Source organism: Podospora anserina, chromosome 6, assembly GCF_000226545.1.
Source record: "Podospora anserina S mat+ genomic DNA chromosome 6, supercontig 2".
Taxonomy (NCBI): domain Eukaryota; kingdom Fungi; phylum Ascomycota; class Sordariomycetes; order Sordariales; family Podosporaceae; genus Podospora; species Podospora anserina.
The window spans coordinates 2,881,709-2,905,392 of record NW_001914857.1 but is presented as its reverse complement, the minus strand read 5'-3'; the positions used below and the strand labels follow the sequence as shown (position 1 = coordinate 2,905,392).

At 52.0% G+C, this 23,684-nt stretch overlaps 9 protein-coding genes across 9 annotated transcripts, besides 1 other annotated feature; 4 read left to right on the top strand and 5 right to left on the bottom strand.

Moving 5' to 3' along the window:
• Positions 1-1,696: 1,696 nt before the first annotated feature.
• Positions 1,697-3,377, top strand: PODANS_6_7860 (uncharacterized protein; the record flags this gene model as incomplete). The annotated part of the gene is made up of 3 exons (XM_001910676.1): positions 1,697-1,881; positions 1,938-3,145; positions 3,208-3,377. The coding sequence occupies 3 exons, from the start codon at positions 1,697-1,699 to the stop codon at positions 3,375-3,377; spliced, it is 1,563 nt and encodes a 520-aa protein (XP_001910711.1).
• A 1,330-nt stretch (positions 3,378-4,707) lies between these two features.
• On the bottom strand, positions 4,708-5,919 carry PODANS_6_7850 (uncharacterized protein; the record flags this gene model as incomplete). Its single annotated transcript, XM_001910675.1, has 1 exon — positions 4,708-5,919. The coding sequence occupies one exon, from the start codon at positions 5,917-5,919 to the stop codon at positions 4,708-4,710; it is 1,212 nt and encodes a 403-aa protein (XP_001910710.1).
• A 1,195-nt stretch (positions 5,920-7,114) lies between these two features.
• On the top strand, positions 7,115-9,192 carry PODANS_6_7840 (uncharacterized protein; the record flags this gene model as incomplete). The annotated part of the gene is made up of 4 exons (XM_001910674.1): positions 7,115-7,173; positions 7,235-7,521; positions 7,580-7,767; positions 7,819-9,192. The coding sequence occupies 4 exons, from the start codon at positions 7,115-7,117 to the stop codon at positions 9,190-9,192; spliced, it is 1,908 nt and encodes a 635-aa protein (XP_001910709.1).
• Positions 9,193-9,832: 640 nt separating this feature from the next.
• PODANS_6_7830 (uncharacterized protein) lies at positions 9,833-11,728 on the bottom strand (the record flags this gene model as incomplete). The annotated part of the gene is made up of 1 exon (XM_001910673.1): positions 9,833-11,728. One exon carries the CDS (start codon positions 11,726-11,728, stop codon positions 9,833-9,835), a length of 1,896 nt encoding a protein of 631 aa, XP_001910708.1.
• A 981-nt stretch (positions 11,729-12,709) lies between these two features.
• On the bottom strand, positions 12,710-13,674 carry PODANS_6_7820 (uncharacterized protein; the record flags this gene model as incomplete). The annotated part of the gene is made up of 3 exons (XM_001910672.1): positions 12,710-13,297; positions 13,347-13,424; positions 13,474-13,674. The coding sequence occupies 3 exons, from the start codon at positions 13,672-13,674 to the stop codon at positions 12,710-12,712; spliced, it is 867 nt and encodes a 288-aa protein (XP_001910707.1).
• A 242-nt stretch (positions 13,675-13,916) lies between these two features.
• PODANS_6_7810 (uncharacterized protein) lies at positions 13,917-15,512 on the bottom strand (the record flags this gene model as incomplete). Its single annotated transcript, XM_001910671.1, has 1 exon — positions 13,917-15,512. The coding sequence occupies one exon, from the start codon at positions 15,510-15,512 to the stop codon at positions 13,917-13,919; it is 1,596 nt and encodes a 531-aa protein (XP_001910706.1).
• A 1,087-nt stretch (positions 15,513-16,599) lies between these two features.
• Positions 16,600-18,430, bottom strand: PODANS_6_7800 (uncharacterized protein; the record flags this gene model as incomplete). Its single annotated transcript, XM_001910670.1, has 2 exons — positions 16,600-18,060; positions 18,116-18,430. 2 exons carry the CDS (start codon positions 18,428-18,430, stop codon positions 16,600-16,602), a joined length of 1,776 nt encoding a protein of 591 aa, XP_001910705.1.
• A 26-nt stretch (positions 18,431-18,456) lies between these two features.
• Positions 18,457-20,018: a repeat region (rgion duplique sur le chromosome 3).
• Positions 19,222-20,302, top strand: PODANS_6_7790 (uncharacterized protein; the record flags this gene model as incomplete). The annotated part of the gene is made up of 3 exons (XM_001910669.1): positions 19,222-19,891; positions 19,952-20,099; positions 20,161-20,302. The coding sequence occupies 3 exons, from the start codon at positions 19,222-19,224 to the stop codon at positions 20,300-20,302; spliced, it is 960 nt and encodes a 319-aa protein (XP_001910704.1).
• Positions 20,303-21,185: 883 nt separating this feature from the next.
• On the top strand, positions 21,186-22,087 carry PODANS_6_7780 (uncharacterized protein; the record flags this gene model as incomplete). The annotated part of the gene is made up of 4 exons (XM_001910668.1): positions 21,186-21,278; positions 21,315-21,692; positions 21,755-21,971; positions 22,014-22,087. The coding sequence occupies 4 exons, from the start codon at positions 21,186-21,188 to the stop codon at positions 22,085-22,087; spliced, it is 762 nt and encodes a 253-aa protein (XP_001910703.1).
• Between the last annotated feature and the right edge of the window lie 1,597 nt (positions 22,088-23,684).

The window sequence follows — 23,684 nt, the reverse complement described above, 5'->3', positions numbered from 1 at the left end:
ACCTCTTTGAAAAACGGCTATAATATACGCCAGCTGAGTCACAGGGGTGGGAAAGTGCTAAAAGAGCCACTATTGAGCTTTTCCTGTGTTTTCCGTGGTGCGAGGCGGTCACCAGCCAGTTCAGGCATCAAACGCAACGATCTTGGGGATCTACTCGTGACTTGGATATGCAGGTCTCCTGTGGCCACACAAGTCGTGTTTCGTTGAGGTAAGATACAGTGACGAGAATGGAGGACGGCATCAACCTGCATGGGCTGAGTCAACCCCACAAGCGCCATATTGACAGCGGCAGATGGAGGATCGACACGAGGCGTTTGGGCGTGATAGGCTGATTTGCGGGCGGTGACTGGACGTGAGCCATCAAGTTTGGCAGCTTGGAGTAGACGGTGGGGTTGCCAACGTATGTATCGCACAGATGAGGTCGGCGACTTCGGTCATTCTTTGATGATCAGATCTGCACAGGGATCGCTGAGGTCGATCCGATTTGTTGGGTCCCCGGTTGCCGAACATGGAGCTGTGGTCTGTGCTGGATGGGGGGCCATTGGGCCGCAGGTAGCCAATGGTGGTGGCCGTGGTTCCAGAAAGGGAGGTTGGCGAGACATGTGTTTGGTAGACAGTTGCTTCTTCACCGTCATCGACTGACGGATTTCTGGATCCAGCCGAGACACCTCAGTCGAGCCCTGTTATTTTTCGTCATTTGCAATGAAAGAGGAAAGGGACCGACTGGCACGCAATTCCATGTCCCAAAACATGGTTGCTCCGAAAGAAGCCGGGATAAGGTGGGTCACATTTATCAGGACAATGGACAATGGAAGGCACGACGAGGAGGGGTTGGCGGTGAGGTGGCGCTCTCTGCCTGCCTGCCTGCTGAAGAGGAATGAGACGGAAGGAACGGCCCCGGCAGAAAGTCCCGCGTCCACATGTTGTTAGATTCCAGAGGGAAAGAGATAGATAGCCTATTTTGTCATCGGTGGGGTGAGTGAGATCAGGGCGATTTGATTTGCAATCGGGCCCATCACAAACGGGTGGCAACCCTGTAGGGATATCGCCGAGAGTGTCGATTGCCATTGTGTTCTTTGCTGGCTTGGGGCTCTCCTGGGGGACCGTTTGCTGGGTGTGTTCACCCTTCCATCTTTCTGATTCCTTCCGGTCTCAGTTGCACCAGACACAATCTCAATCTCAATCACGAAGTTTCTGTTCCACTCCCAGTGTCTTGATTTTGGTCCGACACCGCATTCTCTTAAAGCAACGCCCGCCCAAATTCGCTGGAAAGCCATCTTCAAGCGGGCTCTATTTCGGCATTTGTCCTCCCTCACCTCCTGCGTCCTTGTTGACGACTGACCACCCCCCCCTCGCATCTCCACTTCGACAAGATGGTCGATAGGATAGAGGACGAAGAAATTCGAGATGATGTCGGAGAGAGGACCTTTCTGCTGCGCCAGCCTACCCTGAACGTTTCTCCAGAAACGCTGAATGCCGCTGCAAACGAGGAACAGGATGGTTTGGCTGCTTCAGATGGGGACCTCTCTCCGACTTCCACAGTAGGATCACAGCAGAGCTGGGACAACGGGCAATGGAAGAAGAATTTGGTGCTTCTGCTTGGTATGTTACTGCGTGAGATAGACCACCAATCTATTCTAACGCAACGCCTCTTGCGACAGGCGTCTTTCTCGTCAATTCCGATAGTGCCATCTTGATGGCCATGTTTCGAGACATTGCATCCGAATTCGAACAACTAAGTTCGGCGAGTTGGATCATCAACGCATACATCATTGGCATCATTGCTGCGCAGCCTTTGTACGGAAAGCTGAGTGATATCTATGGACGGAAACCACTTCTCCTGTTTGCATACATCTGCTACTGCGTAGGTGCAACGATAGCGTAAGTATGTCCCTCTGCTTTCTCTACTAGAACGTGAAGGCTAACCGGTACATCAGAGGCGCTGGCTTCTCGTTTTGGGGTCTATTGCTGGGAAGGTCTCTTTGCGGAATTGGCAATGCCGGCATCACAGTGCTCATCTCAACCCTCATCGTTGACCTGGTGCCCATGCGCGAGGTTGCGGTTTGGCGAGGCTACGTTTATGCCATCAACCAGATCGGCAGAGCTTTGGGTCCTTCCCTTGGCGGCATCATCTCTGATAGCACAAACTGGCGATGGGCTCTTCTGTACCACGTACCTCTCAACCTCGCAGGGCTCATCTTCATTTGGGCAAAGATGTCGTTCCCCAAGCCAACTGCTCCAGACACAAAGGCAGTTGGGCGGAATCCGACAACCACCGAGGAGACTGCCTACGCCAAGTTCAAACGGATTGATCTCTCAGGATCAACCAGTTTGGCCATCGCCAATGTGTCTTTGCTACTATTTCTTGACCAAATCGAAAAGGGCCCTGAAAACCTGGTCCACAACGCCATGGCCATGGTGCCAATGTCGACTTGGTTGGGATTCTTGGTAGTCTTTCTCTTGGTGGAAGCTTTCTGGGCAAGAGAACCAATCTTCCCTCTGAGGCTGCTGCGGAAGCGGAATGTTGTATCAGCCTACGCGATCCAGTTCGTTTTTACAGCTGCTCAAGTAGCGCTTTACACATCCATCCCGCTCTACTTCCGCGTGACAATGAGCGACACCAACACCACGTCCTCCCTCCGACTGCTTGTCGTGACATTGGGCACCGTTGCTGGAAGTCTCATCAGCGGCTATGTCATTAAACGGACCGGGCTGTACCGTCTCATCACCAACATTGCTGCTATCCTGTCTAACCTCAGCTTTCTGGCCATCTTTTTGAGATGGCGGGGGGTGACGCACTGGGGGGAGACTCTCTATGGGTTCCCCATTGGTGTTGGCTTTGGTGTCTCCCTGTCGGCAGCGTTCATTGCGCTCACATCAGGGCTCGAGTCAAGCCAGGTAGCGGTGGCTACTTCCGGTTTCTACCTCAGCATGAACATCGGGAGCCTGCTGGGTGTCAGCACTGCTTCCCTTCTCATTGCCTCTTTTGTGGAAAGCACCCTGAGAGACAAGTTGCCTGACCTGCCAGACAAGGAGCAGATCATCAGAGATGTGCTCTCCAACTTTGACGCCATTGATGGGTTGCCAGAGAAGATTGCGGATATTGTGCTCAAGGCCTATGAGAGGAGCTTTGTTAATATTTGGTGTAAGTGTTTTTGCTTTTGAGACGTTGACTCACTTGAACTTTTGTACTAACCGATATCTTAGTATTCTGCGTGGTGTTTGGTGTCATGGGGCTGATCACTAGCTTTGTGATGAGGGAGGGGCAGCTTCATCAGTCGCCGGGTGCGTCCAAGCCCAAGAGACCAGAACGGAGTCGAAGTCATCAAGGCTATGGTGCTGTCTCGGAGTCGGATAGTGAGGGCGATAACGCGTGATGGATCATTTCTGTAAAGTTGATGTAGTGTAAGACAAGTTGGATCTGGTGGTTTACTGAGGAGTTTGGACATGGAAAAGAGGGTTTGGGTTGGGGATAATGGTAATGTCAGGATTAGCTGCGTTGGTATGAATGGGATCTGGTCGAATCTCCCTTTGACCTGAAGGTAGTCCTGTTTTCTTGACACATCAATTTTGCTTGATCTGAGAGCTCACATTGCTTATTGAAGCTGCTAATGCACCATGGTTCAAGGGTCCAACTTTGCTGCTGTGGGAGGTCGGACGGGGGAGAGTGCGTTATTCGACCACCGCAGGAATGGGTTTCAAAGATCTGGAAGACATCGCACAGCATTTCCAGGGACGGTATAGGAAGGGGGGGTCTTGGAAGGCGGTCAAGGTGAAACATTTGGTCGTCATTCAGAACGGTGAAACATTTGGTCGTCATTCAGAACAGTGATCCACACAACCCCGCAAAGGTAGCAGCCAAGGATAGGTAGTTGATGAGACAGCAATGAGAGCGAATGGGTGAGACTCAAAGAATGATCTGACAGCAAGACCGAGCCACCGGTCTGTTTGATAGACGCGCCTGCGTTTCCGCGGAGTCACTTCAGCGCAACGGATGGCTGGTAATGATAGCCGCCGAACTTGGTACCCCACCGGAGAACCCTCCGTCCCATCCCGTATCCCTCACCCGGCCGCGGCGACGTACCTGTACACTGATTGTGGAGGCTGCATTGCACCCTAAAATACAAGTACGGTTACATCATGAGCTCCCCGAGCTATCCCTGTCCTATATGATCGACGGTGGCCGCGCCCGCGCCGGCGCGCCGGGGCGGAGCTAGGAAGGGTGTACATGTATGCAACCATCCCAAGTGGGTGATGATCTGCAGAGTGCAGAGAGCTGAAGTTCTCGGTCTGCCCACCTCAACGTGGATTGATCGTGAGAGATTGATTGGAAAGGCAAAAAGAAAAGTACGAGGTTGGGGGATTTTGAAGAAGACGTGGAAATTGAGTGCTTATGGCGTTGATGCTATAGGTGCGGATGGGGTTCATCGGTATCATCTCGGATTCAAGCCTTTCGTGATCTCAGTGGCAGGAAAAGTGGTCTGAGATAGTGGCACGCCTTGAAGGTGCAAGTTTGTTGACCAGCATGTGTGGCTTGCTGCAGTAGTGGGCGGGCACATGAAGGATCAATGTTGGAGACGTCATGCAATTGGCACATTATGGTCTATCAAATTGTGCAAGATAACACAGCCGGCTGTGCAGAGATCCTTCGTTTCCCTTCACTCGTTGCGGTGATGCACCTGATCATGTCCCTCCGCTTCGAGCTCATCAATAATGACAATGCCACTGTCCACCCTCTTGAGGCTTGGCTGCAGCCAATAAATGTCTGTTTCCGCATTTAGCACGGATGTTGGCTGAACTTGATGAAAACGAGTACTCACTGTAATCAAACTCAGGATTCTTCCAAGACTTCTCGATGCTGAGACCGGCCTTCAGAGATACCCCGTCCACCGTCTCCCTTGTCCACTTGCCACTGCTGATGATTGGTAATCTCTCCCCTTCCTCCAAGGTGATGGTTTGTCCCCTAATTGTTGCCGTGAGAGAGCACGTCGTGGTGAGATATGTCTGGTATCGTTGACGCTCAGGTAACCATCTTCCCTCAAACTTCCAATTGTTGTCATCAAAAATACAGTCAACCTCAGCCCTATCGATGCCCTCACCCAATAGCTCCCGTGCATACTCCAGCGCTTGTTTCACCCACCGGCGGGAATACCCGCCTGGCACATCGTAAGCAGCCTCAATTTTCGCCGCATCTTGGCATCCATCAACCGCCAGTAGAAAGCCCGCCACATTCTGGGGAACACCTGTCTCAGGAGCTTGGGTAAATGAGCTCAGGAACCTGACAGCAGCATCCTGCTCGTCATTCCCGATGCTGCTTCCGAGAAACATGAGTGTCCTCCGATAGGCGGCAATCTCGGGACTGGCGAGCCAGTTTGCTCCGTCGTCATAAGTCCCGAAGAGAGCGCGGACTTCGATATGTCGAAACGTGACACGCCTTTTCAAGGCAACAATAGACCGTTCCAACAAGGCCTGGTCTACGTCGAGGGCGTAGTAAACGAGTGGAGAGCTGATGTAATTGTCGATAGCTGATAGAAATTGAGCTGTCTTGGTCATGTTGCCTGCTCCCAGCTCGATGAGCATGTCGGTACCTGTGGAAGCCACTTTTCTGGCAATGTCGTCGACCCGTTGCTGCAAAAGTTCATCTTCTACTCGGTATGGGTAATACTCCGGAGCTTCCAGAACATCGTCGTACAAGACTTGACCCTTCTCTCCCCACAAAAGCAGGGAAGGAAAGGACTTGGACCCTTGTGGTTGGCTGAGGCCTTCAAGAATCTTGGAGTCCAAGTTATGTAGCAGTGATTCCTGAGAGGAGCGAATATCGAGAACGTCGGGGCCTTTGGGAAGTGGAAGGTCGTGCGAGTGTCTTAGAGTGTGTTTATCCAGGGGACGGGTCTTGGTGGATGTGACTGAAGTGGCCATTGCTGTGGTGGTTGCTTCTGTTGAGCTTACAGGCTATTAAGGAGAAGATGGTGTAGGGGTTCAAGGCAGTAGCGGGCAGTTGTGTGACCACCTTGGCCGTATATAAAAGTCCACCCTTCTGGTGTCGTCTCCCAGCTTCAGGAGGGTGCCTGCCACTCGCGCCAGGATGCCAGTGGACCCCTATGATCGACCACGCGTAAAGTGTCGCTCTGGCCGAGTAATGGAAACGATCTTCCTCATGCACGCAGGTACGAGGTCACGGCAGGAAGGGTCCCTGGCTGCCTCGTCCGAATGCTTACATGGTCCACCGAGCCACTGGGGGGTGGATGATGCAATTGTTTCATTTTAGATGTGCAAATATTGCGGTGAGGCGAGTTCGCCGGATTTGTGAGAGAGCGGGTTGATAGCAAGTCAATGACGACAACTGTCCGATTGGTGGTTGTTCGCTGCTGACAAAGGATGCTGTTTTCTCCTTGATCAAGTTCTCGATGCTGATTCGGACAATGAGAGAGATTCAACCATGGCGATGTGCATTGTGTAGTTTAGCGACCCTTTCCCAGGGTATGTCATGATACATCATCCAGCTATCCAGCTGGCCTCCGGGCCGGCCAGATACCGGAAGGAGCCAGCGGCATTGGAAGTTCCTAGCTGAGGACCGGGAAATAGATTTGCATCAGTTGAGTTCGGCGAATGAGAGGTCAAAGGCATGTTTTCCGGCAGAGCTGAATGACCTAGATTCTGAAAGACTGGAGCCAAGGCAAGCGCGCTTGAACTCTTGCCGACGACGGCAAGCAACCGTGGAGGATTCATGGGTAGGCGCAGTCATGACGGAATGAGGTGACTTGGTGGTGGGGAAGGTGAGACATGGGCGGAGGGGTAATTACATGCCATGGCTTTGGATGACAGGAACCCCACGTAGTAAACAGTAGTTCTTTGAACCTGCCCTGCCATCCTGCTCAAACCACGTCACCGCCTGGAATGACAATCACCTAAAGACGGCCCGCTTGATCTGCGGCCCGCCAGAAACTAATTGGCAACCGGGGACTCCGCGGGCCTCATCGCAGCTACCGCCCGAAGTGACCAATGATATCGGTCTATACCCACCCTCCAGGTCCCCGGAACACCGCAGTGCGTCCATGATAAACATCACGCATCGACAGCAAGCCCGTGTTCTGATTATCCGATACTGCACAACATGTCTCCTCCCGCCTCCACCAAAGTCGATCTGTTCATCGTCGGCGCTGGGCCTGCAGGGTAGGTACACTGCCTCTCCATATCGTCTAGACTATGGCTTATCACTAACACCGTCTTGTAGCTTGGCATTGGCAAACTGGTTCCGTGGCGCCAACATCAAGGTGCTTATTGTCGACAAGAAGCCAGGCCCAACACCTCGTGGGCAAGCAGAGGGTCTCAAGAGTACGACCAACGAGATCTTTGACTCTTACGGTATTGGACCTCAAGTCACGGCCGAATCATGGAGGCTCGAGGAAATTGCCTGTTGGGGCACACGCAAAGATGGAGGTGAAGGCATTGTCAGAGAACAAGTCATTCCGGACAAGGTCGCTGAACTTGGCAAGCCTCGGGAGACGATGCTCCAGCAGTGTAAGAATATTCCCAGTTTGGATTTTACCCCCAACTCACAGGCTAATCTATGTTGCAGCACGAGTTGAGCACCACATGCTTCACAATATTCTCTCTCATGATAATATTGAGATTCGGTACAGCACGGCTCCAATCTCTGTTGACGTTGACACATCTTGTGTCCATGAAGCAGATACATTTCCCGTGTCTGTCTCCCTAGAAAAGGTTACTACCAACATAAATACTACTAATGGGGACACTACTAACGTAAGACCGCCGTGATCTGTGAGAAGTATCGTTGGCTAACATTGTCGACAGGGGACTAACTGCCATGCCACAAATGGGCACCATATCAACGGGCAGAATGGACATCAACCAAATGAACATGATGCTCCCTCGGATAAGATCTCGGCCAAGTACATCGTCGGCTGTGATGGTGCCCGCAGCTGGCTCCGCAAGCAGCTCGACGTCTCTTTGGAAGGAGATCTCACAGACTCGGTCTTTGGCGTGGTGGATATAATCCCCAAGTCCAACTTCCCAGATATTCGAAGGGTCTGCTATCTACGCGCCGCATCTGGCACCATCCTCCTGGTACCTCGCAGCAACAAGGAGGTTAGGATGTACATCCCTGTGGAGAGCGGCACAGCCCTCCCTGACCCCAAGGACCTGACTTTCGACCGTGTCATGGATGCCGCTCGCAAGATCATTGCTCCTTATACAATGGAAGTTGGTTCTGTCTCGTGGTGGTCAGCATACCGGGTGCGTCAGCGGGTGGGCAATCACTTCTCTCGGCTTAATGAGCGGGCTTTCTTGGTTGGTGATGCTGTTCACACGCACTCGCCCAAGGCGGGTCAGGGCATGAACACGTCGATTCAAGACGCGTACAACCTTGGTTGGAAGCTTAGACTTACTCTCGAAGGAAAAGTCCGTTCTTCTGGCGCACGGCAGGACCTTCTCAGGACGTATGAGTCTGAGCGACGTCCAGTGGCACTGGACCTCATTGCGTTCGACAAGGGCTTCCTGAAACTGTTTGCAGCTCCGTCTGCACAGTTTGATACTGAAATACTTCAGGCCTTGAAGTTCACGACTGGGTTGTCGATTCGTTACCCACCTTCTTGTGCTGTGCAGTTGCCCAAGGGTATCGAGCAGCTGGGACCCAGCCTCCTCAAGGCAGACCTGGTGCCGGGAAAGAGGCTTCCCGACTTCAGAGTGGTATATCAAGCTGATGGGGTGCCAACTTGGATGCACCAGAGATTAAGTGCCACGGGGCAGTTCAGAGTCATAATTTTCGCTGGCGACATCTCGGACTCTACTGCGTCCAAGAGGTTACATGACGTGGGCAAGTATTTGGGCGAGAGCAAGTCTCTGAAGCATGTCGTGATGCCTCAGTCGGAACAAGAGCCATTGGTGGAGGTTGTGGTTGTACATTGTGCTGAGCGGGATCTGGTGGATCTTTCGGCACTGCCAGAAGTGTACCGCCCTTGGAGCGACGAGAGCGGGTATGATTTTTGGAGGGTGTTTGCTGATGTGGAGAGCGTGCATGATGGTCATGGCAGAGCATATGAGAGGCTTGAGATTGACCGACAGGTTGGCTGTACGGTGGTTGTAAGGCCTGATGGGTATATTGGTGCCGTTTTGGAGGTTGATGATGTGGAGGGCGTGGAGAGATATTTTGAGGGGATGAATGTATGATGATTGAGAATTTGGAAGACGTGTAAGAGATGGATGTTCATGGTGACAAGATGGTATTTAATTCCGTACCTATATCGATTTACAAATAAAGCTGCTACCAAAGGATAGTTGACATCCAGCAAGGAATTCCCCAGTATGGAAGATGATGTACTCATTTGATAGGCGTTTGAACAACTTTTTCAAGCCTCCAAAAAGCTTTCCCGTGAAGCAATGGAGCTTCGTAAATATCTGGGATTAAATTTGTACCACATAGTTTAAGGGCTCCTTTTGTTTTACACTACCAACCATTCATAAATCAAGTCAAACTCAAAGCAAATGTGGCGTGCACTGCTGCATTTTCTCCCCAGATTTAGACCAACTACTCATTGGCTACCCCTGAGATATTGAAGAATCGTCCCTAGTCTCATAATTCTCTTGAACAAATTTGATTGGGAATAGGCGGTAATAGGAGTCCTAACCGCAGGGTGCTGGGTAGTTGTTGGTGGTGGGGATTCAGTACAAGACCTTTCTGCGTTTACGGAAGAGAGTGACAAGTTATGACGGTTGACAAGAACGAATTAACTTTTTACAACAAACACACCCAAGATTAAGTGCTATCCCTAGAAGCTCGCAGCGAAGTTAGGCAGTATGCCGTTCAGTTCTACGTATCCATCATCATGCTCGCCATCAGCAGCTCCTCCAGCCCAAACGGTGAAAAGTCCATCGGGTCCCCGTGACCGTAAAAGTTGGGGCCGCCTGGAGTCAACCCTGTTGTGAAATTCCCCGGATGGATAAAGTCACCGCAGACGTCCGTCGGTCCAAATGTTGACCATGGGTTTGGTGGTGGTTGTGGGGGACCAATACCGGGTATGTTGACGAGGAGTGGCGATGATGACACGGCAGCATCACCAGTAACACCAGGAAGTCTTTGCATGGCCACCGTAGCCAGGTCATTAATACTGGCACCATTGCTCCCCTGGATGTGTGACAGTGGTTGTTGTTGTTGGCGCCTATCCTGCGGATGCTCGTTCGGTCTCCCATGCCCAGCCATCAGACTCTGCAGGGCTGTCTCAATCCGAGCCAATTTCCCCTTGAGGTTCTCCATGCCCCCCCAGAAGGAAATGTAACGGTCAATGGTAAGTTTCAAAAGGTCAAGGTTGGAGATCGTGAGCCGTTTGTTGAACGATGCGGGTCCAAAGACTTTGCAGGCACATTGTGCCGCGGCTCCAAACCAGAGAGTGTTGACGAGGAAAGGGTTGACGAATTTGTAGTGGTCCCGGGAGCTGTTGCGGACCACGGTGACGATCTCATCCGAGGCGTTGATGTAGTTGGACCACTCAGAGTTGGCTTGCTGAGCATCTCGTGGGTCGTTGTTTCCTTCTCCCTGCCCGCCATCATTGGAACCCTTTTGGTGGGCCAGCCACGGTGTTCGAGCACAGATCTTGTGATGATAGATCATGAACCGACAGAGCTGCGTCATCAGGTGGAGGGAATACTTGTCGGCATGTTCCTGTCTTGGGTTGATGCCATCGGGACTGCTTTGAGCCGAAGCTTTTGGTCGAAAGTCAAGAGTCTCCCCCTGGTAGACGAGACTGGTCGGAAAAGAAGTGACGGTGCAGTAGAGGGTGTTGGCCATGATGTTGAGTTCGTCTTGGTTGGTTTCCATGTGGTTTTCGTTCATCGACTGCAGAGCCGATCCCACTGGATACACGATGCGCTGTGTGTTGCGCATCAAAGAGTTCATCACTATGAACCAGGCCTTGGCGCTCTGGTTGCCTGACTGGGCAAGTTGCTTCCACCTGAGACTGCAGTCCTGAGCAAGAAAGCAGCTTTCCTGGTATACGTCATTGAACCAACAACTGTCTGGCACTGGGAGCATGGTGAGGTTCATCTCAGGGTCTATGGCCGTCGGCAGTCGTCGAATAGTGCTGGCAAAGACGTCCATTTCCCAGACAGCCCACCAAGCTCTTCTCCGTTCTTCCATCAACGACCAGCGTTGGATGTTGACCGGGTTCTTGTCTTTGACTGGGTCATGGTTTGCATCAACCATGTGCAGGTGCAAGTCGTACGAATATCTGATGCAGTCACCAAGCTTCTTCCACGACCGAGAGCGGACGCTCATGGTGAGTTGGTAAAAGGTGACAAGAACACCTGCTTGTAGAAGCCAGAATGGCGGGGGATTGTCGCCATAACTATCGACTGATTCGTCCAGCTTCGAGTAGGCAATCTTTGCAAAGTAGGTCGGACTTGGGCAGTCCTCACGATCTTGGCAATGTCTGGTGGAGAAGGAGAACATGGCAGCTATCAGCGCTTCGGCGTCCGAGTGAAACTGCATCATGGCGAACTTGGCTTCAATACTTCCTGGCCGGAACAGGGTGAATGATGTCATGTTGGTGAAGTAGGACTCCATCAACACATCGTATGTTGCTCTTGATATCCGAAGAGCATCACAAACAGTCTGGATGGTGATGGGAATGGCATTGTCTTGATGGCCAGGTGAAGCGTCCACTGTGGAAGGAGATTGTGGGCGTGTCTGTGCTTCATGAGACGGGTACATGATCCGAGAGAAGATGGGGGCACTTGTTGGCTGAATTCTTACTGACGATTCACCAGTTGAGAGAGGCGAGGTCACCTCTCGCCGGGAATGGAGGTCATCGTCTGCTCGAGTACGGGAATCATCGTGACTTGTGCTGTAAGTCGGAGATGATACTGCAATGGAACTGCGCCGAGCAAGCTCGAATGATGTGGTATGCCGATGTCCAGTGGCATTCAGGGATGGGTCATGACTGACACTGCTGGACACAGACGCTTGATCAAGTCTTCGACGCTTGTTGCCTTGAAGAGGGCCTGAATGAACATATGTAAGTATTTGAACTTTCGCCTTTACAGATTTGATGAATACAATGCCGTCAGATATCATTCACTGCATGAAAGAAGGTATATAATGAGGCATATCACTGACAAAACGGCTTACCACCAGTCTTTGGACCGGGCTTCTCGGCGTGAGTTGGATATTCACATTGTCCACTGAGCTTTTGGCAGAGCGAGCAGACAGGTAGTTGACGGTCACTGCCATTACGTCATGCGGTCAGTCAAGAGGTCGAGGTTGGAGACGACAGATCCACACATACATACCATTTCACCTTTCTCCTCTTGCAAGCGTAGCACGCGAGTTTGGCCGCAGACGCGTCGGACAGCGATGGTCCTGTCTCTTGCTGTGGATTTGCGTGTGCCTGAGGTTCCGCCATGGTTCGGGGGTAATGTTGGTCGCGAAGTGAAGACGGCATATCTCACCTGCTGAACAGGTGCCCGGGCAGTGGGTTTATGAAATCTGCCCGAGGGCCGCATGGTTGTTTTCGGGGAGTTTTGCCAGAGACGGACGAATTGCGACTGCCGCTGATCGCCACTAGCGCGGGGTAGCGTGGCCTCGAACGCCCGCTAAGCGAGTTAGCCATGTTAGCGTCCCCAGGTCACTGGGTTCACTTGGCTAATGGATTGCGGGGTAGGTATTATGAAGAATCTGGGTATTTTTTCTGCCTCACTCAAACACCATCTTGTTGCTAATCGACCCCAATCCATCAATTGACACCTCAACCACGTCCCCATTCTTCAAGAACCCCTTGGGCTCCATGAACAGACCGACTCCACTCGGGGTCCCGGTTTGAATAACCGTTCCCCTCCGCAGTGTCCTTCCACGGCTGAGGTGAGAGATAATCTTGGCCACCGAAAAAATCATGTCCGACGTCTCGGTCTGCTGCCTCACCTGCCCATTGACCTTGGTGACAAGCTGGAGCTTTTGCGGGTCTGGAATCAGGCTAGGGGACACGATACAAGGCCCAATGGGGCAAAACTTGTCGAAGGATTTGGCATAACAAAACTGGCCACCTGATGTCTCTGGCAGCTGGAAGTAGCGCGCTGAGATGTCGTTGCCAACCGTGTATCCAAGCACGTATTTCAGGGCGTCTGTCTCGGGAACATTCTTTGCGTCTTTGCCGACGACCACTGTCAACTCACCCTCGTAGTCGAGCATGCTTTGAGCGTCAGGGTGGACTAGTATGTCCTCATTAGGCCCAGCAAGAGCATCGGCTGGTTTGGTGAAGAGAACAGGATACGGGGCAACTCGTAGCTATACTGGTCAGTGGCAGTCCGTCATGGAGCATGGGTGGGGATCATACATTGGCTTCAGTGGCGTGCTTCTGATAGTTGAGTCCAATGCACATAATCGCATGCACTTGGGGCAAAGGACACAGAAGCTGAAAAACACGTCAGCTGACGTTCTCATGCCACATGTGAGCAACGCACCTTCTGGATCTTGTCTATTTTCCCAGTGCCACGGAAACCATTGCCAACATCACCCTCGAGGACTTCAACCTCCGCGCCGGCGAGACTAACGCCGGTTGGTCTGGTCTTCAGATCACCAAACTTGGTGGACCCCTGAGCGTTGACAAACCTCACAAGCCGTTGAAATGATGCGGCTGCTGCCTTCTGAACGCGGAAAGACATTTTGATGACTTGGGTGCTTGGATAACAAAGGTTGATGTTGATCCAATGATTCTTCAAATTTGGCGTCGTTGACAGCTTGCATCAATTGCCGAGCTCCACCGTCGGACCAATCAGAATTGGCCCGTGCTGGGGACACCACCTACCGAGGGACACGACGACAGCTGGAAGATCTTCTGCACAACTGGAGACAAAAGTGCTTTGAGGAAGCGAAAAAGGAAATATTCATACACAAGGCTATGTACCTACTCCTTCGGTAGCTCGTACTGAGAAAACACCTCTGCCCTGGCAGCAGCATACTCTCTCAGAATCGTCGCCTTTCGTGCCTCTGATCTCAGTGTGATAGTAGCTGGAAAGTCCTCCGCGCACACCAAGAAACCTGAGCAGTATCCAGTTTCATGGCTGACATCTGGTGGGATCTCCCTCCCGGAAGCATCCAGCCCAGGCCCAATGTTAAAAGCCCACACCAACTTGGCAACCGCCAAAAACAAGTTCCTCTCGGCCAAGTGAATGCCAGGGCAAATCCTCCTCCCACTGCCATACCCATAATGATCCCGGTTGTTGTAATCACCGCCAGCCAACTCCGACGCCAACGCCGTGTACCCCTCGTAGTTATCTGGGTTGAACACATCGGGGTTGGGAAACCTCTTCTCATCCATATGCATCCCAAAAGCATTGATAAAGATATCACTTCCCTTGGGCAAGTACATCCCATCAACCCAATCATCCTCCGCCAACGAATGAGGGAACGCCAACGGCGTCACCGGCCTCCACCGATGCGCTTCCTTCACACAGGCCGCAATGTACGGCAGCTTCTCATAATCCTCCCAAGTGGGCGTCCTGTCCTCCCCAACCACAGCATCAATCTGCTCCTGCGCCTTCTTGAGCACCTCCGGCCACTTGGTCATGGCATGAATAAAAGCAATAATCAACGAGCTCGTCGTATCCGACCCCCCCTCCATCACCGTCCCGCACAAAAAGTACAACCCATGCTTGTCCAAATCCAGCTTCTCCAACCCCTGATCCAAAACCTTGTCCAGAAAACAATCCCGCCCTCCCAGATCCCTATGCCGTTGAATCCCCTTCTCCACCCACTCCGAATACAACTCTGTCATCTCCTTGCCCACATTCTTCGCCCTCGACCTCCAATTCCCCAGCAAACCCTCCGGCACCAGCTTCAGGAAAGGAAAGATGTCCACGGGTGGTGTATTCCCCGCCTCCATAACCTTGCTCCAGTTCTCCATAAGACTATACAACCGAACCATATGCTCCGTCTTGATACTTGGCGTCCTCGTCCCGTAGATCAAACTCATGATGATACTGTTGCTGAACCTCTTTGGATGCTTCATATGCCCTTTCGGCTCCGTAACAAAATCATGCAGCATCTGCACCGCCTCCGCGTTGACAACTTTGACGTGCTGCTTCGCTACCATGCCCTCCATGAAGTACTGGTGGACTAGCTTGCGGCATGTCCTCCAGCGGTCGGAGTACTGCATGAGTAAGAGGTGATCACCCTGGGCGATGAGGTCGGCTACATGGCTGGGCGGGCGGCGGGAGTAGAGCTGGGACTTTTTGTCGACGAGCTGTTTGATCAGGCGAGGAGAAGAAATGACGATGGAGGTTCCGGGGCCGAACTTGAGGGAGTAGATCTCGCCGTATTGTTTGGCCCATTCGGCGAATTGGAGGTGGGTGCGCTTGGTGGGGATCTGATGGAGGTTGCCGATTAGGGGGAGGGTTGGGGGGCCGGGTGGGAGACGTGGGTCCCGTTTGCCGGTGAAGAGGAGGATGTAGAGGATGGAGAGGGCGAGGGCGGCGCCGCCGGCGAGGAGGAGGACGCCCATTGTTGAAAGAGTTGGAGTGGGTGTGATGCCCAACTGATGGTGGTGTTGGGGTGTTGACAATGGAGGAGAGATGAGGTCAAAAAAGGGGGTAAGGTAAACAAAAAGCTGTCGAAACAAAAAAAAGAGTGAGAGGTTCAAAGAGCCCTACCCTTCATCTCAAACCAAAGGCGAGCCTCGAGGTCTCTTTAAACCTTTTTCTCTCTTGCCTCCTCCCCCTGTCAGTCGTCGGGACGTTCAGCCACCCCTGAATTCGGCATGGTGCACATGTCTGGTCTGGCGGCGACACGCACTTGCCATGTGTGTGCCAACCATGGGACCAACCTGTCTAACCATGTCCTCTCGTCTCACCCTGCACGCACCGAACCAACCAGACTACCGGCAATATCATCAGCTAGGTGGATGAGCCCCGGCCAAATCCTCACTGGCCAACACCATTCGGTCCTACCCGGCTAGCGTCCTTCGGGGTATTTCCCCGCATTTTCGAACCACACCAAAAGCCAAGAATGTGGGGGAAATCTGGGGTGAATCCGGGGAAGTTGGGGAACATCACGGGATAATCGGCCACCATGTGGGAGAACTAGGAACCCGTGGGAGACCAAGTAGGTGTCATGTCAATCCAAAAGCTCTCTATTGGGCCGAAGGATAGATTTTGGTTCGTGTTGGGTTAAAAGATACAGGCTGAATTGCGCGGACAGAACAATGACAGAACCTTTGGACAGGCATCCCACAACTGGTCCGACACAAGTTGGCAGCAAACAACCCCGGCCTTTTAGTGTAAGGCATCGCAATGCACCTGTGTCAGCTTGTCTTGTAAATATCGTCCACTGTCTTACTTCGTAAGTGGAATATGCGCTCAAACCATCTGAGTGGACACTCTCCAGTTGATCTCACCTCCATGATGCCCATTCCTCAACCAACAGGTCATCCGTTGGGTCCATTTTGTGTGGAAAAAGAAGAGAGAAAATGCCTGATCAAACCCGCAAACAAATGGAGGTGAGAGACAAGCGGGGCTAAGGCGTGTGATGATGCAATGACACGCCAGGTGTAATATTGTGTGAACTGTGTTTATTATCTTATCACGCTCGGCTTAAAGACACAAGACTTTCCGCAAGACCTTTTCCAGCTTTTCCTGCGGGTTCGAAATCATGGACTTTGACCGCCAAGCAACGAACCTATCTGGGCGAACCAACACACACCCGTCCTCCTCCACCTCCCTGCGCTTCGCCCAGTCAAAATAGACATCCTCATAGTCCTCCTTCCAGCCAATCGAGTAACTCACAATGTCCACCCCCACGGCCTTGGCGGCGTTGGCCGCAGCCTCCTTCCACTTGTGGCCACCAGGCCCGGTGAGAAGACAGAACCGCCCATGGCCAGCAAGATCAATAGTCGAGAACTGCTTGCCTGGCTTCCGTGTGTTCAACCAGGCGTGGGGTAACCTCATGCCTGGGTAGCTGGAGATGAGACGTTCACGCACAGCGTCCTCAGGCAGAGCCGGAGCTTCTGGCTCATCCCCATGATACACGGCATTCGACCGATACTGTTGGTTCATCTCGATGCCCAACCCATGGAATTCGGTGCCCGTGTTCTCAATGCCCGCTTGGAACTCTTGTCGCCTCTTCCTGCCAACTTCGCCCTTGTCCTCAAACTCGGCCAGAATAGCTTTCCTCTTCTCCAAATCGGGTTCCAACATGCCGATAGACTTCATCCACAATGCATGGTCGCGGAGACCTTGGTTGGCCCGGGTGATGATATCTACACCAACCGGTTGACGCTCGGTGCTGTAGGTATCGAGGAGGCTGGGACCTGCGCGGCGAGACATGACGTAATCAAGCTTCCATGCCAGGTTGAAAGCATCCTGGATGCAAGTGTTGGACCCCAGACCGTTGAATGGTGGATGGCGGTGGACAGCATCGCCCAAGCAAAAGATGTTTCCATCTGAATAATACTCCGCAACCGTCTCATTGATCATCCATTTGCTCACGTCCTTGATCTCGACATCAACCGACTCGTCCCCGATGAACTGTTTGACCCGGGCAATGTACTCTTCGTTCGAAGCAATCATGTCGTCACCCTTGACATCGGCACCGGGGGGTGGGAGAAAGATAAACATCCATTCGTCCCACGGCCGAACCATTCGGACAATGCAGGCCCAACCCCAAGCTGGATGTTCCTTCTCCGGCTGGAAGACCCAGTGTAGATTTCCGGTTCGGTTCTTGACGAGATGTGAAAGATCGGCCTTGAGGAGCACGTTGAGTGCCAATCCTTGCCCAGGTTTCTTGATGAGGGGAATCTTGAGCTCGCGGATGACTTGGCTGCGGGCGCCGTCGCAGCCAAACAGAAAGCGTGACTGGATCTTGTACGTTTTCCCAGAAAGGTTGTCTTTGACTTCGCTGATGATAACGTCTGGCTCAGGACGCGTGAACGACACAAAGGAGGTGTCAAATCGCAAGGTCCAGCCAGTATGGATTGCTCTTCGCGTGAGAATTGGTTCGAGTTCGGTCTGAGGAAGGTCGACGTGGTCACAAGGGCTTGCCGCATCATAGTCACCCTGTATCACAAGACATCAGCAATTGGCCGGAAACCGTGTCAGTGTTTTGACAAACCTTGCGTTTCGGATCGTTGCCCCAAGAATAGAGCCTGGCGTATTCATCGCCGGCCATGGAATGGCACCATCTTGTGTGCACCATATGGTTCCCCGCAGCGCCTGCATCGATGCATTGCCGGTCCAGTCCAATGTCTCTCAGACATTCCAGGGCAGCCATGTTGGTGATATGAGCTCTGGGCGTATGCGCCGTGCCAGAAGCGGCCGAAATGATGATTCCTTTGCGCCCATAGGATGAGAGGAAGCACGCCAGAGCAGCACCCGCAGGGCCTGCTCCAACAATGAGGAGGTCGGTCTTGATGATCTCGTCGGCCATTGTAAGTATCGCGGCGATCGAAGTTTAGAGGAGAAGCAGAGACAGCCCAGCAAAAATTCGAAACACCTTGATGACTTTGGATTGTTTATGTGAGGGGCCGTCCAACCCCATACCTGGTTGTCAGCGGGGTCGTTCAGGGATAAGTATCATTCAACATCGCCATGTCAGCTTTGACAAAGCCAACGAAGTAAACAACCCCACAGTTTCTTCGCAAATCGCCCGTGCCAAGAACGGCGGATGGCACATCGGGGACGGGTAGCTATTAACTCGCAGGCCACCGAAGACGGCTGGACAGGGTGACAGGCGAGACACATGGTCGCGGCGGCTTCTCTGATGCAGATACCTGGTAGGCGTGAAAAGGAAAGGATGGGTGGTTGCAAATATGCACAGTTTGCAAGGATAGTTGAGCCTCACTTAGAGGTGTCTTTGCCAACGACACAAAGGGCCCAAAACAGGAAGCGAAGAGTTGTGATACACCATGATCAACCTGCGTACACAGCGACAAAGTGATTGCTGGAAAAGGACAGCCGGAAATTCACTGGAGAGACGTGCTGTGATGCCACTGAGCAGTGAAAAGGGGTCAGCTTGACTCGCCGCAGACCCACCTTGTGACTGCCAAGCAATGATTTGCCCCGAAGAACGGTGCATCTTCCGGGCGAACTAAATACCCCGTGCTTGTCGGTGGAATCAAAGTCGACCATATCTCAATGTCTTCGCCCCGCTGAGAAGATCAGATTAGATCTTTCTGACCAAACACACCTCAAACGACTTACCAGACGTCCATCGCCAACATGACGGCCGAGCAGCAGATTCCCAAGATCAAGCTTGTGCGTATTGCACATGTGTACTACACCCATGCCGATCTCGACAAGGCACGCGAGTTTTTGGCCGACTTCGGCTTCACGGTAGCCGACGACAGAGGTGATACAGTATACTTCAAGGGCTATGGGACCGAGCCCTTTGTATACTGTGCCACCAAGGGCGCCGAAAATGAGTTTGGTGGTGCTGGATTTGTTGTCGAGTCCCTGGAGGATTTGGAGCTCGCCTCCAAGACTCTTCCCAAGGCGACCCCAGTCCACGATTCCGATGCGCCCGGTGGCGGCAAGCGCGTAACCTTCAGAGATCCTGTCGATGACTTCCCCTTCCACCTGGTGTATGGGCAAACCCCCGTCGAAAAGTCAGCGCACCTGCCCGAGCTGGAGTACAACTTCCCCGAGAACAAGCATCGGCCCGTCAACAAGACACAACGGTTCAAGAAGGCACCAGCGGCCGTTCACAAGTTGGGCCATGTTGGGTGTTGCGTGACCAACTTTGCCAAGGCGTTCGAGTTCTACACCACTCGGTTCAACCTCAAGCCGAGCGACATCATCCACGAGCCCAACGGGAAGGACGTCTCTACTTTCCTTCATTTGGACAGAGGGATGGAACAGGTCGATCATCACACTTGGTTCTTCTTTGAAGGTTAACAACCATGCCCAGATCTCGTTGGTGGCAAAACAACTGACTGACCAATGACTTCAGGGCCCAAATACCACGTCCACCACTCGAGCTTCGAGGTACACGATTTCGATATTCAGTCGTTGGGCCACCAATGGCTTCGGGACAAGGGCTACGACTTGGTGTGGGGTGTTGGCAGACATGTGCTTGGGTCACAGATTTTCGATTACTGGTGAGTTGGCAGTGTTGTTTGCGAATTAGCTTGATGCGTAGAGATGCTGACTCGGTGCCAGGTACGATCGATCGGGCTTCATTTTGGAACATTACGTAGACGGCGACTTGGTGGATGAGACAACGCCAATTTCGAGATCAGAGGCTGGGCCAGACAGTCTGCATATCTGGGGACCTCCTCTTCCGCCGACATTCTTGCAGTGAAGAAGTTGACCGGTCCGGCTCGCCGGGAGAAGAGGAGAGAATTGGATGTCGGAGGAAGAGCTACGGGTGCACGGGACCAGGAGCGGTGAGGGGTAAGGCAACAGTTGCCCCCCATGGGAAGGATGCTTGCAGGTTGTTTTTTCCCAAGTGTAAAATAAAATCATGTTTGTCTGCATTTTTCATCTCCAACTGGCCCCCACTTTCGGCTGGCAGCTTTGTGCTTGTGCAATATCGACAGGGCCAGAGTCAAGGAATTCATTCTTAACACCGGTCATATGCCGAACCCACAGCAAACAATGCGATCTCAAAACCGGGGGGGGATGACCACAATGGGCTATTTTCTTCTTCAATCTGATATTTCATTGGTGGTTGATCTTGTTCGACATCCCCCGGCTGGAAAATGTAACGTCGGAGGGAGCAACTCCATGGCGATTAGTGCCGCCCATTCCAAGACGTTGAAACCGTTGCGATGCTCCACACATTCCACTTCACTCCAGATTCTCATCGACATCTTCTGATCGACTCCCTCTGCAGCTGTCATTGCCAAGGCGAACATCTTCCTAGGCTCACCGCCACCGTCTCCGTCCCATGTCACCCTTCCAGTTGCAGTAACTACCACCGTCAACAAGCATCGGCCAAGGATACCGAGCCAGGTTCTGCCATGATTTGGTTGGCTGCAAGAGACGGTGGACACTTCCACTGTCGGGTCGCGAATCCGTCTGAGGTTGTTGAGATTCCATGTTGGCCGGTGTTGTTCAAGAACAAGATGTGCTTCTCGGCCCTATCCGGCCGAGGAGAAGTTCTATAAAAACGAAAGAAACCATCCTGTGTCTTCATTCAACCATCACTCGCAAGATCAGTTCTCGACAGTGTCCCTATCACAATGAAGGTTCTCGCTACTCTTCTCGCCTCAGTCGGCTTGGTAGCCGCCCACGGCTATGTTGACAATGCCACCATTGGCGGCCAATACTACCAAGTAAGTTCCATCTGATCATTCTTGACATGCTTCGAGATGCTAACAGTGTCACAGTTCTATCAGCCTTATATGGACCCCTACATGGGCAACAACAAGCCCCAGAGAGTCTCTCGCTCCATCCCCGGCAACGGTCCCGTCGAGAATGTCGACTCCATCGATGTCCAGTGCAATGCTGGCTCTGTTCCCGCTCCTCTTCACGCCCCTGCCGCTGCTGGTTCAACTGTGACCCTTCACTGGACTCTCTGGCCTGACTCCCACATGGGCCCCGTCATCACCTATATGGCTCGTTGCCCCGATAGCGGTTGCCAGAACTGGTCTCCTGGTACTTCGTATGTGCCACGTTGTCCGAATGTTGTGAGGATAAATGCTAACCTCTCAAAAGGGCCGTCTGGTTCAAAATCAAGCAAGGTGGCCGTGAGGGCACCTCCAACAACTGGGCTGCCACCCCTCTCATGAAGAGCCCCGCCACTTACCAGTACACCATTCCCTCTTGCATTCGTCCCGGCTACTACCTTGTCCGCCACGAGATCATTGCCCTCCATGCTGCTTGGGCCTACCCTGGTGCTCAGTTCTACCCCGGTTGCCATCAGCTACAGGTTACTGGTGGCGGTTCTACCAACCCCACCAACTTGGTCTCCTTCCCCGGCGCCTACAAGAGCACCGACCCCGGTGTCACCTATGATGCTTACAAGGGTGAGTCGTAACACTTTTACTTTTTTGTTCAAAAATGTTGAGAAATAGAAACTGACATGGATCTGTCTATAGCTCAAGCCTATACCATTCCCGGACCTGCCGTCTTCACCTGCTAAATGGCGTGTTAGTGACAGCGTTGGAAAATGATTTGGGGTTATAGACTGTTGGTTTCAATTGAATGCCGACTCCAGGCATGATGGTGACTGTGGATGGGCTTGATGATGTTCACTTCTTGGTACATATATTTTAGCATTGATCTCTTCCTCTCTTCCAACTTATGGTATAGGAGAGAAGATGGAGATCTACCCCTTTCAGCATTGCTATCCTTAGTAAAACTTTTACAAACAAGATGAAATTGAGTCTAGGACGATCATTCGAATGGACCTAAAATTCGGAACCCTATTATGACGGCGAGGCAGCTGGCCAAGTTCCAGGGGAAAAGCATGACATATGAACATCTGAAGCTGGTGTTTACCGTGGCTTGCAAGTTTGATACCTATTTGAAGAAGGTTAGGTTCCGGATGATTTCTCGGATGATCAGATTGCAAGGTGGGCTGGATTCGTTAGATTGGGTACTTTTTGACCTTCCTTTCAGCTGAGTTTCTTTGTATTCGCGTCTCCGGCTTATCTTACTCAAGCGACCCAAAGACCCAGCTTCTTCGTAACAGCTTTAAGATGCATTTTAGGTAACTTTGGGTTACCTGTTAAAGTTTGTTCTATTATCATTATCGACCTGCACCGCCGAACCTGTGCTCCTCTGGTAAGACTGCAATCTTTGAGTTTGGACTTTGCTCATCCGACACACAACTGTCTTTCTCGGTAACATACACACATTCTAAGTGAAAGCGAAGTCTTCAACGGATGTAAGACATATGAGCATACGATATCGAAGCATTTACAGGTTGTCATCAAGAAGTAAGAACTTGATTCGCTGTCATACCATTCCACTTCGGAGTCATTTGGTAACTATCTTCTACCTTAACCCAGCGCCCCTTGTTTCAGAGTCATTCTGACTGTCCAGTTCACAGTCAACCATCTCTTCTTTCACAATAATAGTCATGCATACCTATCCTTGCCAACATATATTTATATTCCATGCTCCATCCACTGGTCCTGCTCTTGTTTTGCATTGCTTTGTTGGTCTGCCTGAGCGTTTCAATATCTAATTTCAGCATTCTAACTCTTTGGTATTCCTTGTATCCACCAATCGCCTGCATGTACTGGAAAGGTCTGGCTGCGCAATGAGCATATGTGGTGATACCTTAGCTAAATTGTGTTGTGATACTTGCCCATGTTCATAGATAGGTACCCAGACAAAGCTCTTGAGGGAGAGGTTATGGATTTGTTTGTTGGCTTGTCCCTGTTTGTTGAAGCTGCGGCCATGGAAGGAAAAGAGCACCAGATTGAAAGGATGTCCAGAAATTCGGCTTATATACTACATCCCCCGTTCTGAATTGTCTGCTCACGTGAGTGGTTTAGGTGATCAGTGGAATCCAAAAGTGATAATTGGTCATGTGGAAGCAACTCTGTCGTGCCTTCCCACAATGGTGGTCCCACGTTACCGACAGGCACCCACGTTTGAGGCATGGTCGCCTTCTGGAAAGAGCAATATCTGTTGCCAGTGCCGTCTATCGAACCCATCCAGCTAATTTCCTGCCTGGAATCTTTTCTGGCCTTCTGCATGTTCGCCAAACTCGCCACCTACTTCACAGT